The sequence below is a fragment of the Oncorhynchus kisutch genome, linkage group LG14 (genome assembly GCF_002021735.2).
Source record: "Oncorhynchus kisutch isolate 150728-3 linkage group LG14, Okis_V2, whole genome shotgun sequence".
In the NCBI taxonomy this organism is placed as follows: Eukaryota; Metazoa; Chordata; class Actinopteri; order Salmoniformes; family Salmonidae; genus Oncorhynchus; species Oncorhynchus kisutch.
In genome coordinates this window covers 69,334,032-69,352,925 of record NC_034187.2, presented here as the reverse complement: position 1 = coordinate 69,352,925, position 18,894 = coordinate 69,334,032, and the positions used below count along the sequence as shown (strand labels likewise).

General features: G+C 41.7%; 1 protein-coding gene across 1 annotated transcript in view; it reads right to left on the bottom strand.

Moving 5' to 3' along the window:
• The window catches only part of LOC109904406 (CUB and sushi domain-containing protein 3), a 657,725-nt gene that overhangs the window by 438,381 nt on the left and 200,450 nt on the right, over nucleotides 1-18,894 (bottom strand). The window contains exon 4 of the mRNA XM_031788837.1: nucleotides 16,039-16,233. Within this exon, the coding sequence (XP_031644697.1) occupies nucleotides 16,039-16,233 (195 nt within the window). The remainder of the gene's footprint in view (nucleotides 1-16,038; nucleotides 16,234-18,894) is intronic.

Sequence of the window (18,894 nt, the reverse complement as noted above, 5' to 3'; positions counted from 1 at the left end):
CAGATAATCTACAACACCATGGTATACTATAAAATCAAGCTTGTCGTTGTATCTGGAGGTAATGTATGCTTCGGATTGGAAGGGGCCCCTCTCTCATACAAGGATGTTAAACGGATGGATCTCTTTCTTTGGACCAAGACCTTTAGAGTACACAAGATAATCTCCAACACTAGGGTATACTTTAAAAGAATACTTGGTGTAACCAGAGAGAAAGTGATGGTGACCTCTCTCGTACTAGGAAGTATAATGGGGGTCTTACTTACTTTGGCCCAAGGATCTGTAGAGTTTATATAAGCAAGGGAGATTGGGAGAATACTGGCCAAAGTCCCACCCTGGCCCAGTCACACATTGCCCATTTCCTAATTCCTTCTCTGTATAATTGGCTTAATATATCCCTGTCTGGGCTCTCTACACTGGGGTGTGCTGAGTACTCTGTCCTCAATGTCTGACATTCATCACCCATGCCAATATTATAGTCATGTCACTGTTGAGTATTGACAGCGACATGACTATGTCCCCAAAACATGGTTAAATCGCTTGCAGATCTTTCAAAGGCGCCTGGTACATCAACGTCATTATCGAAATCATGATTTCATCTAAGTTTATTTGGACACATATAGATAGCAATCTGAAGATCAGAATCACCTCCTTACAAGAGCGTGAGTGATGGTGACTGATTCTTCTCTCTCTCAAGGGTGTGGTATTTGTTCTTTGGCTTGTTCCAAGGCTCTGGTCAAATTTAGTGCACAACATAGGGAATAGTGTGCTATATGGTACACAAACTTTGTTAGCTCCTTGAGGCTGGTGGAGGTGAATGCCTGCCAATATTCCTATGTGCCAGTCTAGTCCAAGGCCTCTAAATTACCATTGGTGAATAGTACTGAGTAGCAGGGCCAAGAACACTATACGGGAACTAGGAAGAAAAAGAGAGTGGATGAGCCCATTGAAGCACCTTTTCTAAGTGAATCTTTACTGTTCATTGTGGTAGAATAGTCCAGTATCCTTTGACCTGTGATTTTCAGCCTAACCACTAGATAAGTAATACAATAGAGAAATGAATTCAGTTCAGAAAACAAAATAACCAATAGGGAAAGTAATATGACTTAGGAGACCCTGTATCTTTGCTCTTGATACTGTATTGTCTGAGAACACACAACATGTGGTCCTCTGTAGCTCAGTTCATAGAGCATGGTGCTTGCAACACGAGGATAGTGGATTTGATTTCCCGTGGCCATCCGTACGTAAAATCTATGCATGCATGAAGTCGTTTTCGAATTAAATTAAAGTGTATTCATCACATACACAGGTTACAGCAGGTGTAAATGATGTAGTGAAAGGCTTACTTTGTTTACACCTGCATTGGATAAAAGCATCTGCCAAGTGGCACACAGTATATTATATAGTATTATTATGATTAACAAACTGTAGAACTCAGTGAGTCAGTGAATATGAGCCATTTTTGTGCTTTTGTATTTTGGACACTTCATCAACCTTATTCTATACAGAAACAACTCATTTACTCTCATTGTCATACCATGTGGCGAATGCCATTCCCTGTTCCAATATAGTTAGCAAACAGCTGTTGGGTTCAATATAGGAGTATGTCTATAGGGAGCAATTACTTAATGATGTGTCCAGAGGGTAGGCCAGAGACAGTTAACACAGCTGTACTGGATTAGCTATGCGGAGAACAAGTGCAAACCCAGGCGGCATCAGCACATGAAAGTGTGTTTGTGTGTGCGGTTCATGGTTGCAGTACATACAAAGACTTGTATATTGCTTGACATGAACCCCTGGTCGACCTGGTAGCTACTGCGGTGAGACAGGTGATCTCACCAACAGCACACATACACAAACAATGTATGTGGCCTTCAGATTGCAGGCCTGCTTAAGGGTAGAGCAAAACAACTGTCTGCAGTAGGTACTTCTCTGTTTCAGCCGTGATGGGCAGCCTAGCTGTGAATTCATATACAGTAGGCCAAATAAGCTATATCGCAATTAATATAAAAACATATACTCATTCTGGTGCTCCTAGATTAAATGTTGTGCTCCTAACTTTTTTTTAAAGTTGGGAGCACCAGTGCTAACTCAGATTTTTTTTACATTTAGAGCCCTACCGATAAATCATACTGTATGTCACAATTATTTAGTAGTACAGACCGCGTGAGACACAGTCAGCCAACCCAGTCTAAATGCATGCTCCCTAAGCTATGTTGGGTTGCTGCATGTATGGTGCTCAGCATGTATAACTGGAGTAGTGTGGATGTCAGCTCCCACTTAAACAGGCTTGTTAAAAAGCTATGGGATTTACATCGTTAAGCAGGTGGTCGCTGGGCTGTCAGGGCCTCAGAGCTAAGAGACAGGGGGAAACGGGAGAAGTGGTGCACTTCTTTAAGCTTCTTGACAATGCACAAATCGGGCTATCAAAATTAAAGACGTGCTAGCTACATCAACAGCTTGTCGTTCGGGCTCAGAGTCGGAATGTCAAATTATCACTGTTGTAATACACATTAAGGAATTCCGTCTGACTGAAAGAGAGCTAATTTTAGGCGGTAAATGTAATTGATCTAACCACAGCCTTTAAGTTGATGCTAGGGATTGGCATCATGTAAACTATGCAGAATTAGTGACAATCAAAATCTACACAAGACAAGTCAGGGTGAGTATCATGGTTGTGGAACCATTCAAAGTATGGTCCAGAAATAATTAAATCTGGTTCATTCAAATCTGTTACGGTTTTCTTCCGTCAAAGGAGAGTTGGACCAAAATGCAGCGTGGTTAATTCGATACATGTTTAATGACGAAGAAAAGCGAACAATACAAAAACAACAAACGGACCGTGAAAACCTATACAGCCTATCTGGTGACAACTAACACGGAGACAGGAACAATCACCCACGAAGCACTCAAAGAATATGGCTGCCTAAATATGGTTCCCAATCAGAGACAACGAGAATCACCTGCCTCTGATTGAGAATCGCCTCAGGAAACCATAGACTATGCTAGAAAACCCCACTAAGCCACAATCCCAAAACCTACGAAAAAAAACCCATACATAAACACAACACAAAATAAACCCATGTCACACCCTGGCCTGGCCAAATAAATAAAGAAAACACAAAATACTAAGACCAGGGCGTGACAAAATCAGCCTGTAATTAGCTAAAAATAACTATTTCCAATGCTCGTCATTTCACTGCTTTCCCCCACATATCCACTCTCTCAATCTATTATATAATCTCTGAAAGCTACGATTATATTATGTAACTGCACCTACCATTATAACCTGGTCATTTACTCCAGATATACTGGACAATTGTTCTAATGCATGGAGCAGGATGAAGAACAGCTTTGATGCCAGTGTTATGTAATGCATATTTATAGCCAAAATGTTACTGTGGTATACTGAACCTGCCTCTACATCTGTAGGAAGGGCCAGGCTAGCAACATGCATTTCTGCTTTGCATCAGACCAGTTTACCATTCTGGTATCTGCGCCTACACTGAACACAGAAACACACACACACACAGAAACACACACACACACACACACACACACACACACACACACACACACACACACACACACACACACACATACACACACACTCTTTATTTATGAGGGTTTCAAACATCCTGAAAGCCTAGCTGGGAGGTGTCCAGATACAAACTTTACTTTTGTCCCCCGTTACCAAAAAGTGGCATTGATTTGGCAGTTGTGTATGTATTACTTCTGTTTTTGTCCAGGCCTGTGGATGTTAGGACTGGGTTGAGCTGATTTATGGGAAATGGGATTCCAGGTATAAGGTACGGTTAGCTGGATGACAAGTATTGACAGTAATGCCTGGTAATACCGTTGGAGGATGTCGTCACCCCAGCACAGCAGAACTAGAAAAGCAGAGTTGAGCAGATTAAAAAACCTCCCTAGGGCTCTTGCTATACCTGTACAGCAGCACTGTCATGACGATTTTACGGATTCACAACAGGCCTCACCAACTCTCTCTGCCACAGGCTCCAGCCCACTCGAATCTGCAAGCCCAAGCTTTATTACTTGAAAGCTGCAATAAAAAACTAGTAATAGAAAAATAGAAAATTGTAAATAGTTTCTCAGTAGGGGTTGAGGAGGTTAGAGTTGGGGTTGATTTTTGTTGATTTTGTCATTTATTTCAGTTTTGGTGTTTCCATAAACTGTTATCAATTGTGTGTGATTTGGGAATAACCGGGGGAGTACGACTAACCCCTCTCATTGAAGCCATGAAGTTGGGAATAACATTCCCTATACACTCCCTGATGAACTTCACGGTGACTGAGTTAATTGGGGGATGTATAGGGGATGTTGTTCCCAGTGTGACTATTAAAACCTACCCAAACCAACATTTGTGGATAGATGGCAGCATTTGAACAAAACTGAAAACACGAACCACCGCATTTAACCACGGCAAGGTGACTGGGAATATGGTTGAACACAAAAAGTGTAGTTATTCCATCCGTAAGGCAATCAAACATGTAAAATGTCAGTTAAGTGGAGTCGCAATTCAACAGCTCAGCCATCAGACTTATGTGGCAGGGTCTACAGACAATCATGGATTACAAAGGGAAAACCAACCACGTCGCGGACACCAACGTCTTGCTCCTGGTCAAGCTAAACACCTTCTTCGTCCGCTTTGAGGATAACACAGTGCCACCTACGCGGACTCCCCCCAAGGACTGTGGGCTCTCGTTCTTGGTGACCGTCGTGAGTAAGACATTTAAGTGTGTTAATCATCGCAAGGCTGTCGGCCCAGACGGCATCCATAGCTGCGTCCTCAGAGCATGCGCAGACCAGTCTCGCTATTGCAGTCTGCTGTCCCCACTTGCTTCAAGATGGCCACAATTGTTCCTGTACCCAAGAAAGCAAAGGTAACTGAACTAAATGACTATCGCCACATAGCACTCACTTCTGTCATCATGAAGTGCTTTGCGAGGCTAGTCAAGGATCATATCAACTCCACCTTTCCTGACAGCATAGACCCAATTCAATTTGTATACCGGCCCAATAGATCTACTGACGATGAATCCCGCCCTATGCAACTGGTTCCTGGACTTCCTGACGGGCCACCCCCCCAGGTGGTGAAGGTAAGAAAGAACACCTCCACTACGCTGCTCCTCAACACAGGGGCCCCACAAGGGTGCGTGCTCAGCCCCCTCTTGTACTCCCTGTTCACCCATGACTGCGTGGCCATGCACACCTCTAACTCAATCATCAAGTTTGCAGACAACACAACAGTAGTAGGCCTGATTACCAACAATGACGAGACAGCATACAGGGAGGAGGTGAGGGCCCTGGCGAAGTGATGCCAAGAAAAAAACCTCTCCATCAATGTCAACAAAACGAAGGAGACAGCAGAGGGAGCACAGCCCCTATGCACATCGACGGGACCACAGGTGAAAAGGTGAAAAGCCTTCAGTTCCTCGGCGTACACATCACTGACAATCTGAAATGGTCCACCCAGGAGGTTGAAGAAATTCGACTTGGCCACTAAGAACCTCACAACATTTTACAGATGCACAATTGAGAGCATCCTGTTAGGCTGTATCACCGCCTGGTATGGCAACTGCACCGCCCGCAACTGCAGGGCTCTCCAGAGGGTGATGCGGTCTTAGGGGGCACACTGCCTGCACTCCAAGACACCTACAGCCCCCGATGTCACAGGAAGGCCAAACAGATCATCAAGGACATCAACCACCTGAGCCATAGCCTGTTCACCCCTCTATCATCCAGAAGGTGAGGTCAGTACATGTGCATCAAAGCTGGGACTGAGAGACTGAAAAACAGCTTCTATCTCAAGGCCATCAGACTGTTAAATAGCAATTACTAGGTTACTCAACCCTGCACCTTGAGGCTGCTGCTCTACTGTATCTACATAGTCATGGAATCACTGGTCACTTTAATAATGGAACACTAGTAACTTTAATAATGTTTACCTGCTACTATACTAATTTCATATGCATATACTGTATTCTACTGTACGTCAGTCAATGTCACTCAACATTGCTCGTCCTAATATTTATATATTTCTTAATTCCATTCTTTAACTTTTAGATTTGTGTGTATTGTTGTCAATTGTTAGATATTACTGCAATGTTGGAGCTAGAAACACAAGCATTTCGCTACACCACAATAACAACTGCTAAATATGTGAATATGACCAATAACATTTTATTTGGATTTGAAGCTAATGCCGACAGCAGTACTACAGGCTGTTGTTTCCAGAAAGCAGGATCCCCCATTATAGTGAATGGAAAAATGGCAATCTTTGTGGTCAAATTTAAAGATTTTTTTTTTTTAAGACAATCATGGTGCCACTGATTGCTTTTATTACACAAGATGTATGTACTTGAACCAGAGAGAGTACAGAGAGAGTGCAGGTCCATGAAACAAGAAGGCAACACACTAAAATGACACTTCCTGATCTTCAAATCGGCCACTGAGACTTCACATAGGAAACAATGGGGTGACGTCATCAAAGGCTTTGCCCATTTTCTTTCTACAGTCTATGGGAATAACACCCCCCTCAACATTAGTAGTTAGTGTGTATTAATAATGGGGGAGAATTGATTAACAAGGGTTGTATGACCATAACTCTAATCCATGTAAACTGAGGATACCGATACCTCTCCTTCTAACGCAATGATAGGTAGCCTATTTCACACAAGGAACACAATGAGACATAGAGTAGACAGAGTATTCATCCATGTAAACTGTTAGTGTGTCTAGCACGACCACAGGAGCTGCTCCATCCCAGCAATCTATCATTGGATTATTTCATCTATCGTAACACAAGTCAGTAATCTGATTCCGTTGTCCATCACTAAGAACTGTCCAACGATGGAGATCAAATGCATTGTGTGACACCAACCATTCACTCTACATGTTTTAGTTTAGACCCAAATACATTTATCTAGATTTGAAGTGAAATAAATGTCACTTCCATGCCTGGATTAGATAAATGGCAGATGAACGACTTGAGATTTGCATAATGCATATGTGGAAGAGAAAATGTGACTTGAATTTGCACTTTCCTATGTTTTCCATATGGTGTCTGCATGTCCATAAAGAAGACATCAAGATTATTTTTCCTCCATGAATTCAAGTTGATTTGGTAATGTCCCAATGATCCCTGGTTTAGAGAAACACATAGGCACTGCTTTGCAAGCTTATCTGATTTATTCTGTATTTATTTTGCTCTTCAGTAAAATGCTTACTCTGCTTTCCTTTTGTATACTTTTTAGCCAGTAGTTCTGAAAGTAACGTCACATACAGTATGTGCAAATATGTGCACCACGTCATTGCTATCTCTCTCAACTGTGTGTGCGACTTGCTAGCTGTCACTCAAATGGCAAGGGGCTGAAGCTCATTGGTGGAACTCGAATTTCTAGAAAAACAGTCGCTTTCAAACTAGGGATTTCGTGGCTAGTTGAGGTAAGACAGTAATTATGCTCATAGGTTATGTATGTATGAACCATAAATTGAAACATCAAGCCCAAAGTGGGAGGTTTAAAAAAAAAGTAGTAGCCACCAATGTTCTGGAGCATGTCTTTAAATAAATACTGGGATTTTTTATGTCTTTTTTCAACCTACCTAGATTGAGTGAAGCGGGCATGACAAAATCTATTCCCCCTCAGGAGACTGAAAAGATATGGCACGGGTCCTCAGATCCTCAAAAGGCTTTACTGCTGGTTGCATCACTGCCTGGTATGGCAACTGCTCGGACTCCGACCGCAAGGCTCTACAGAGGGTAGTACACCAGTACATCACTGGGGCCAAGCTTCCTGCCTTTCCAGGACCTCTATACCAGGTGGTGGCAGAGGAAGGCCTTACAAATTGTCAAAGACTCCAGCCACCCTAGTCATAGACTGTTCTCTCTGCTTCCACACAGCAAGCGGTACCAGAGCGCCAAGTCTAGGTCCAAGAGGCTTTTAAACAGCTTCTACCCCCAAGCCATAAGACTCCTGAACATCTAGTCAAATGGCTACCCATACTATTTGCATTGCCCCCCCCTCCCCTCTCTACACCAGTGCCACTCTCGGTTGTCATCTATGCATAGTAATTTTAATTAACTCTACCTGCATGTACATACTATCTCAACTAACCGGTGCCCCTGCACATTGACTCTGTACCGGCACCCCCCTGTATATATTGTTGATTTTCTACTGCTGCTCTTTAATTACTTGTTACTTTTATCTCTTATTCTTATCCGTATTTTTTGAAACTGCACTGTTAGTTAGGGGCTCGTGAGTAAGCATTTCACTGTAATAACTGTTGTATTTGGCATGTGACTAATAACATTTTGATTTGACGCCGAAGTTTAACAGAGAGAAATGCTCAGGCTTGGCAGATTTGCAGGACACACTCATGACGATTCCAGATAGGCATCCTAGGCTGCGTTTACACAGGCAGACCAATTCTGATATTTTTCCCAATTATTGTCAAATAGACCAATTTGTGACAAAATGTCAGAATTGGGCAGCCTGGATTTTAAAACTGTTCTCGAAACAAATGAAATACTGTTCTATAGTAAATAGAACAGCATTAAAGTGTTAACTAGAACTGTTAAACAGAAATATCTACAGACAGTTTTTGGATCCATGTCTTCAGTCACGTTGCTAATTATTAATAATGAACTGGAAGGTGTGGGGGACTGATTAGACTTGCATTCTGGTATTCATAAAAATGTTTGTCATAGCATTGGGATGTTTGTCATAGCAAATTATATCATGCTTTATAAAGGATCCCATTATACTAAAGTTGTTTTAAGCTTTCAAACATCAAGCTGTGTGTGCATTCATTAAACTGTACTTGAACATTTTAACATTGCACTGACATTTATATAGGACTAAATACGAAATGTTCCTTGACTACAGTTTTTTTGATGGAACGAAAACACTAAATCATTCTGTAAAGCACGAAGGGTGCTACCACTGTTTTAATAGAGGAAATGTGCATTAAATGGTAAGTAATGATGCTAATTTGCATTGTAAAAAAACAAACAGAAATTCAGTTGTTTCAACTAATTATTATTAAGTAACTGGTTCCACGGCCCTTTCTAGTTTACTAAACTTTTCGGTCCAAGTGTTACCTTCAGTCATTTTAAAATTGTCTCATAAATATAAATTATAATTTAGGCATCTTAATTAAAACAGGCTGTGCAACTGGTTACACATACCATACTTTTATCATACAATGTTTTCTACGCATATATTTGACACATGTTGACATTGTGCATGTTAATGTATACAGTAATGGTGGCGTAACAACAGTGGTGACCTGTCATTCAGGGAAGTTTTGAACCCCACATTTTCTTTTTTTTTGGGGGGGGGGGCTTGCCTGTTTTGCATGCTATTTTGGCATTAATATGTGTCGCATATTAGTTTGCAAACAATGTATTTTTTTTTTACATAATTGAGTTAATAAAGCTGCATACAAACATGGTCTCTTTTTTGTTTTCTTAAGTAAGGCCTCTCCAAAATGCAGGTGTTTCAGCCTAGCTTAGAGCTTTCTGTTGTGGTTGGGCAACCCAGCAGAAAATACAGAGCATTGCGCCGTGATTGGCACAGTGTTCTGTCACTGTCATCTTCCTGGAAGGAATAAGTGGACCAAAGCGCACCGAGCGTACATGTTCTTTTTATTTAGGTAAATGTCGCCAACAAAACAAAGGCACGACCGTGAAGCTTAACAGGGCTATGATGCCTCTAACAAAGTCAACTACCCACACTGAAAGGGAAAATGTGCTACCTAAGTATGATTCCCAATCAGAGACAACGATAGACAGCTGTCCCTGATTGAGAACCATACCCGGCCAAAACATAGAAATAAAGAAACATAGAAAACAAAACATAGAATGCCCACTACACATCACACCCTGACCTAACCAAATAGAGAAATAAAATGGCTCTCTAAGGTCAGGGCGTGACAGTCACTAATGTGTACACTCCATCAACGCCAAGTCTAAGGGTAGAGCTCTATGGGTGCTGCCATAGAGTTACATAAGAAGTGCCCATCCAAGAAGGTTCAATGTCATTGGCCAAAGATAAAATGATCACGTTATATTTACAGTAGCTTTGATTGGACTTTGATTGGACAACATCAAGTCGACAATCTACTGGCAAATCCTTTTTAATCCTTGTCATATGAAGAGAAATTCTAGATCAAATGTATCGGTGCTCATTGGCTACTGGACATAAACATTACTCAACAAGTTGGAAATTGCAAATTCGACAATGAGTGGTTTGGAAGGAATCAGTGGCTAACTGCAAGCATTGCAAAGCAATCATTAGCCTGCTATTAGCCTGCTAAGATTAAAGGTCTCTTTTCCTAGTTTAAAATGATAAACATTCAACATTGGCCATACTGTCAATGAAGCATGATTTGTGCTGCTCTCAAATCAACTGCTAATTCTGAATTGCAAAATCTGACTATCTATTTTCACCTCTTAATTGTGCCTACTGTTCTGACCTGGTGGTGCTCATGTAGCCTATAACCTGTTTTTGAGAAATGTAATCATCGAATATTGTAAGAGCTTTCATTGTCTGCTTATATGCCCCCTTCACCTAATACCTTTTCTGCACTATTGGTTAGAGACTGTAAGTAAGCATTTAATTGTAAGGTCTACACCTGTTGTTTTCAGCGCACGTGACAAATAAACTTTGATTAGATTTTCATTTATCTTACGGTTCTGACTTGGTGTACAGGGAGAATACTGTAAGAACGGCCCATTTCTGAATTCTGTCCCTGTACATTTCAAAGGTGCTGAACAAATAGTTATATAGACTATGTCCGTGCTAGCTCGCTCATTAATGTCTTAATCGAAATTACGGATTGCCTCTTATCCGCTTGTCATCCTCTTATGCCATAGTTTGTACATCTTCACAGTCAGTAGAAACCACATTTCTTTCAGCAAGTCAGCCATATCAGCTATGATTTTTTTAAAGGCATTAAATGAGGCTGAATGAACTGTTTCGCTGCCAGACAAGGCTTGTTGATAGCCAGGTGTAGCAGTGGTGTAGTTCAATTCATGTATTGTTTAGTGTTGTGTAGTGTAGTGACTTTGCTGGAATGCATCCCACATTTGAATTTTTTGGCCCATCAAGATTTACCTGCTAAAATCACCACTGCTGTGAATTAAGAGTTGTAAATTCAAATCTGAGGTGAGGACATGTTGAATATTAATTACTGTATATATGAACACGCACAATATAATCATATCTGTAAACTTGTTGAAAATATTGTATGTTTTAAGCACTGTGTTTGTGTAACTAGTTCTATAGTCTTTTTGCTCAAGTAATAATTTCTAGTTGAATGAACATTATGAGACAATTTGAGCAAACACTAAATTTCAAGTTGATGACATTTTTGTGTACGTTTTCTCATGTTGGAGCTAAGTTTGGGCCAACTAAACATATTAAGTTTAGGTAGGACTTTGACCGAAAAGTTGAGTAACCAAAAAAAAGACTGTGGAACCAGTTACTTAATAATACAGTACTTGGTTGAAACTTTTTTTACAGAGCACACACAGACACACACAGCAGTGTGTATTTCCCATTCAACTCCAAGCCAATCTAATTTGGAGTTTTGTCAGTGTACGTATTACTTCCCCCCCCCCCCCCCCCCCCTCAAACATTCATGCAAGGCAAATGCGCATCTTATAATGTCCAGGGAATGGGTAGTTGGCCTTCAACTCAGCAAAATAGTCTCTCATTTCTATTTGAGGGTTGAAGAATGCCTGCAAAAAATCAATTTGTACCGATGCCAGGGTCTTGGCAGGCAGCAGATGAACCATTGAGATTCTCATCACATTAGCCCTCAGCAAGTGGCTCCCTGGCCCACTAATATACAAAGAGCACAAGCCCCAGTCAGAATGTACATTTCTAGATGATCTTCCCGAATGCTTGCTTGTGGTTATGCATAAATTGCTTTACTCGAGATAATTCACCAGGCCGATTGTGATGGAACCGATGGCCTCCCGCCTTCTACTAAAGATGTGGAGGCCATTTTGAGTTCGTCTCCTATTTAAACAGGAAATTATTGGTGATTGAATTCCAGATGTAAAGAGGTATCACATGATCTGATCTGGGACAACAAATTGCTTGCTGAGCATCTATTAAGAGCATGTAGGTTACGGTTCAGTTTTGTGTCACACAACTTCCTGAACACATACTGTATGTGATTTGTGATTGACACTTTACTTCTGTCATGACATTCCACTGAGCTAAAGTCACTTAGTACTTATTCATTACCAGAAGTCGCCTTGAAGGATTGTAGAGTGATTGAAATGCAGAAAGAATGGACTACAAAGTGAATAACTTATTCACAACCAATGTCATGAGGACAACATGAAAATGATTGTATTGTACAGTATACAGTATATTTAACATCCTGTTATGTTGCATCCTAAATGGCATCTTATTCCCTTTATAGTGCACTACTTTTGACCACAGCCTCACTTTACTCTGTGCTTATTCATAACCACATGCTGAAGGACCATAGTCCGACGCAGATAATAGTTTCGTAATGCCGATGGATCTGAGTTTATTTTCCCTTTGACCCTCTACCCTTCCAATGTCACTCAGTGAAACGGTCCAGTCTTGCTACTCCAACCAATTTCTGTTTCATTTCACCTTTTTATAAACAACCTTGTTCAATTACGGATCACTTAATGGTTTATTTTAATATGCACTTATTTGTAGGATGGCGTTGCATTGCCAGTGGGAGGGGTAACATTAATACTTATTGTGCAATTACTCCATTGACTGGGGCTAACTGGTAATTCTATCCAGTGTGCATCAGACAGAAAGGCAAGATGATGCACGTTGCTTTCATCTCAGACTCATTATGAAGGACATATCAGGCGGAGGCACACGGCTGTCTATGAAGAGGCTCTTATTTGAAAATGGTCATGGATAATGCACATTATAATTGGCCCCAACACAGGAACAATAAATCTGGATGTGTTTAAAGCAAGTGCAGCAGATCACAGGCTTCTTCCTCTGTATGCTGATGGTGTGTGTGTTCCTATATGCTGATAATGTCGTGGTTTATGAATAACTTTCCACAGCTCTTATGGAAAATCTCCTGTCTGCTCACAACTGTGATTTGACTTTCAACGTGGCACAGTCATAAGATGCCACCTTTCCAACAAGTCAGTACGTCAAATGTATGCCCTGCTTGAGCTGCCCCAGTCTGTAAGTGCTGTTGTGAAGGGGAAACGTCTAGGAGAAACAACGGGTCAGCCGCAAATTGGTAGGTCACACAAGCTCACAGAACGGGACCGCGAGGGCTGAAGTGCGTAGCTCGTAAAAAACATCTGTTTCATTCGTAGCCGTCTATTTACCACCACAGAACGAAGCCAGCACTAAGACAGCTCTCAACCAACTCTATAAGGCCATAAGCAAATAAGAAAATGCTCACCCAGAAGCGACGCTCCTAGTGGCCGGGGACTTTAATGCAGGCAAACTTAAATCAGTTTTACCACATTTTTTTACCAGCATGTCACATGTGCAACCAGAGATATACAAAATCCTAGACCACCTTTACTCCACACACAGAGATGCATACAAAGCTCTCCCCCGCCCTCCATTTGTCAAATCTGACCATAATTCTATCTTCCTGATTCCTGCTTCAAAACAAAAACTAAAGCAGGGAGTACCAGTGACTCGCTCAATACGGAAGTGGTCAGATGACGCGGATGCTACACTACAGGACTGTTTTGCTAGCACAGACTGGAATATGTTCCGGGATTCATCCAATGGCATTGAGGACTACACCACCTCAGTCATCAGCTTCATCAATAAGTGCATCACCGCCTGGTATGGCAACTGCATGGCATCTGACCGTAAGGCGCTACAGAGGGTAGTGCGAACAGCCAAGGAAATCACTGGGGCCAAGCTTCCTGCCATCCAGGACCTATATAATAGGCGGTGTCAGAGGAAAGCCCATAAAATTGTCAGAGACTCCAGATTGTTTTCTCTGCTACCAAGTCTAGGACCAAAAGGCTCCTCAGCAACTTCTAACCCCAAGCCATAAGACTGCTGAACAATTAATATAATCATCACCGGACATTTTACATTGACAACCCCCTCCCTTTTGTACACTGCTGCTACTCGCTGTTTATTATCTTTGCATAGTCACTTCACCCCTACCTACATGTACAAATGACCTCAACCAACCTGTACCCCCGCACACTGACTCGGTACCGGTGCCCCCTGTATATAGCATTGTTATTGTTATTCTTATTGTGTTACTTTTTATTATGACTTTTTATTTTAGTTTACTGGATAAATTTCTTCTTCTTGAACTGCACTGTTGGTTAATGGCTTGTAAGTAAGCATTTCACGGTAAAGTCTACACTTCTAGTATTCGTCTCATGTGACAAATAAAGTTGGATTTGATTTGTAAAGCTCACCGCCATTGGACTCTGAAACAGTGTAAACGTGTTCTGTGGAGTGATAAATCACACTTCACCATCTGACAGTCTGATGGGTGAATCTGGGTTTGGCGGATGTCAGAAGAATGCTGCATAGCGCCAACGGTAAAGTTTGGTGGAGGAGGAATAAATGTCTGGGGCTGTTTTTCATGCTTCTGGCTAGGCCCCTTAGTTCCAGTGAAGGGAAATCTTAAAGCTACAGCATACAATGACATTGTAGATGATTCCGTGCTTCCAACATTGTGGCAACAGATTGGGGAAGGCCCTTTCCTGCTTCAGCATGACAATGCCCCTGTGCAAGCGAAGTTCATACAGAAATAGTTTGTCGAGTGGCCTCCCGAGTGTCATAGCGGTCTAAGGCACTGCATCGCAGTTCGATCCCAGACTCGGAGACCCATGAGGCGGCGCACTATTTGCCCAGTGTGGTCCGAGTTAGGGGAGGGTTTGGCCGGCCGGGATGCAAGCTGACTTTGGTCGCCAGCTGGACGGTGTTTCCTCCGACACATTGGTGCAGCTGGCTTCTGGGTTAAGTGAGCAGTGTTTCAACAAGCAGTGCGGCTTGGCAGGATTGTGTTTTGGAGGATGCATGGCTCCTGACCTTTGCCTCTCCTGAGTCGGTAGGGGAGTTGCAGCGATGAGACAAGACAAACTACCAATTGGATATCACGAAAAAGGGGTAAAAGTACTACAAAAAAATATAATAATAATAATAGTTTGTCAAGATCGGTGTGGAAGAACTTGACTGGCCTGCACATAGCTCTGAGCTCAACCCCATTGAACACCTTTGGGATGAACTGCAAGCCAGGCTTAATTGCCCAACATCAGTGCCTGACCTCACTAACGCCCTTGTGGCTGAATGTAAGCAAGTCTCTGCAGCAATGTTCCAACATCTAGTGGAAAGCCTTCTCAGTTGAGCGGAGTCTGTTATAGCAGCAAAGAGGGGACCAACTCCATATTAATTCCCATGATTTTGAAATGAGATGTCTGAAGAGCAGGTGTTCACATACTCTTGGTCATGTAGTGTATGAGTTGTCACATACTGGAAAATGTTACCAATAAACTGTTGGAACATTTTTCAAAACTAATAAAACTATCCACTGTGACTATCCAGATGATAGGATGGTGTACATAGTTAGAATGCTCTCTTACGGTGTTCAAAAACATGACAGATACCTGGCCACGCACATGCATGTACTCCTTGTCTCTCACTCTCTCTCCCTCTCACACCCACACATTTTCTCCTCATCCAAAGGTTACACAAAAACACAAAAGGGACACAGACATGCACACAGAAACGTTCACAGATGAACACCCACAGATGCAAAGGAAACACAACCACATTTGGACAAATGTATTACACATCTGCCATACACACAGCCTACCATCTCTATAGACACACTCCGATATCGTTAGCATGCAGCTGTCACTGACGTTATGACACACACACACACACACACACACACACACACACACACACACACACACACACACACACACACACACACACACACACACACACACACACACACACACACACACACACACACACACTAACAGGCCAGGGCATGGACTCTCACCTCTGCAGATGGGCACAGGGAAGTCCCACACGGCACCCTTCTCAGCATTGGTGACACAGGTGAGCTGGGGGTGCCCATCCAGGACGTACCCAGTTACACAGCTGTAGTGGATCTTGTCCCCCACGTTAAAGCGTGTCCCGACAAGGATGCCTTTGGGAGGTACCCCGGGGTTCCCACAGGCACTGATCTGCAGTTCTGATGGGGACAAGAGGAGAGACAGTCGTTATGCATTAAGTACCCGGTTGTGTAAGAAATTAAACATGGTTGGTTTTCTCTGCTTCTCTCCCCCTCCCTCTGTTCTCTCCCTTTATTTATCTTTCTCTCTCCCCTTCTTTCTCTCCCTCCCTCCCTCCTTACCTCGTTCTCTCCCCCTCTTTCTCTCTCCATCCCTCCTTCTTTCTCATGTTTCTCAACTCAACTGAGTATCAAGCCAGGCGGAAAATGGCAGCGGCTCCCTCACTGCCATTACATGCAGTTCAGTGCTGCATTCACATGGAACTTGACTGCACATCTGAAGGTAGGGACACAGTGGAAACAGCCAAGGGCATTCACATTGTGCTGGGTGGGTTGGGTTCAGCTTTAGCTTCATGCTGGGAGAGCAAGACAAGATAACCATATACTGGCTGAGAAAGAAGATACTGTAGAAAAATGAGAAATGTGTGCAGTATTTGAGTGAAAAAAAGACTCAAAAAGATAGAGAAGGTACTGCGACAGGAAGAAGAAATATATATGATTCAGAGAGTTAGAGATAGAGAGAGACAGAGAAAGAAAGAGTGAGTGAGAGAGAGAGAGAGGGAAAGATCTAGAGAGAGTGAGAGAGAGAAAGAGAGAGTGAGATATATGTATATAGAAGAGAGAGACAGGGAAAGAGTGAGTGAGATATATATATATATAGAGAGAGAGAGAGAGAGAGAGATAGCGAGAGAGTGAAAGACAGAGAGCGAGAGAGAGAGAGGACTGTGAGAGTCGACCAATAGAGATACAGCTAGCCATCGCTGGTTGCTCCCATTATATTCCAGTGTGTCAGCCAGCCAACTAATGCTCAGGCGAACAGTTCTCAGTGGATTTGCTGGGGGATGATTCTTATTACCAATAAAACACATTGTGAACACTGGGAATAAGAAAGAAGGGAATAGTAAAAGTGTGTCTGATCATGGAGGATATTATCTTCAAATCAGTCAGAACATACAGGAATCCTCTTTTCTGTGACTTTAGAGCAAGGCTTTGGGGCAAAAAAGAAAGTGTCTGTTCCTTTTCTTCTCTTTAATACACACATACTGTGCACACACACACAGTTAGCCGAGGGAAACACACAGTGACAGACATGGATGTCTGCAGGTATCGGAGTGCCAACTTTATTAATGTAATAGTGCTAATTACCTTGGTCCTGATGTTGTAAAATAGCTTGAATGAAAACAGACTCATTAGGCTAACAGCCAGCGCGTGTGTCTTCCTTTTTAACAACGGGAGATCATCATTAGTCTCATATACCTAAAGGGTGTGAGTGTGTATGTGCGTGCATCTGAGTGTGTCGGTTAGTGTATGTGTTGGTTTAGTGGTGGATGGGCTCAAGAGCTCATGGGCATGAGGTAATAACTGCAGCACAATTTGCAACACCTCCAATTGTGACCTCTTCTGTTTTATTAGAATGACTACCATTGTTGAATAGGGATATTTATATAATGGTTCTGAATGACAACCATTGTCTACTAGAGTTATTTATACCATGGTTCTGAATGACTATCATTATCTACTAGGGATATTTATATCATGGTTGTAAAATACTACCATTGTCTATTAGGGTTATTGATATCATGGTTATGAATGACTACCATTTTAGCCAGGTTATTGATATCATGGTTCTGAATGACTACCATTGTCAACTGGGGTTATTGATATCATGATTCTGAGTGACTACCATTGTGTACTAGGGTTATTGATATCATTCATCTGAATGACTACCATTGTCTACTAGGGTTATTGATATCATTCATCTGAATGACTCCCATTGCCTACTAGGGTTATTGATATCATTCATCTGAATGACTACCATTGTCTACTAGGGTTATTGATATCATTCATCTGAATGACTACCATTGTCTACTAGGGTTATTGATATCATTCATCTGAATGACTACCATTGTCTACTAGGGTTATTAGTATCATGGTTCGGAAATATTTATATTGTCTACTAGGGTTATTGACATCATGGTTCTGAATGACTACCATTGCCTACTAGGGTTATTGATATCATGGTTCTGAATGCTGAATGACTACTATTGTCTACTAGGGTATTGATATCATGGTCCTGAATTACTACCATTGTCTACTAGGGTTATTTATACCATGGTTGTAAAATACTACCATTGTCTACTAGGGTATTTGATATCATGTTTCAAAATGACTAACATTGTCTAATAGGGCGATTGATATAATGGTTCTGAATGACTATAATTGTCTACTCGGGTATTGATATCATGGTCCTGAATTACTACCATTGTCTACTAGGGTTATTTATACCATGGTTGTAAAATACTACCATTGTCTACTAGGGTATTTGATATCATGTTTCAAAATGACTAACATTGTCTAATAGGGCGATTGATATAATGGTTCTGAATGACTATAATTGTCTACTCGGGTTATTAATATCATGGTTCTGAAATATGACTATTGTCTACGAGGGTGTTTGATATCATGGTTCTGAATGACTACCATTGTCTACTAGGGTTATTGAATTTCTGGTTCTAAATAATTACCATTGTCTGCTAGGGTTATTGATATTATGGTTCTGAATACTACCCTTTTATCTAGGGTTATTAATATCATGGTTCTCAATGACTACCATTGTCTACT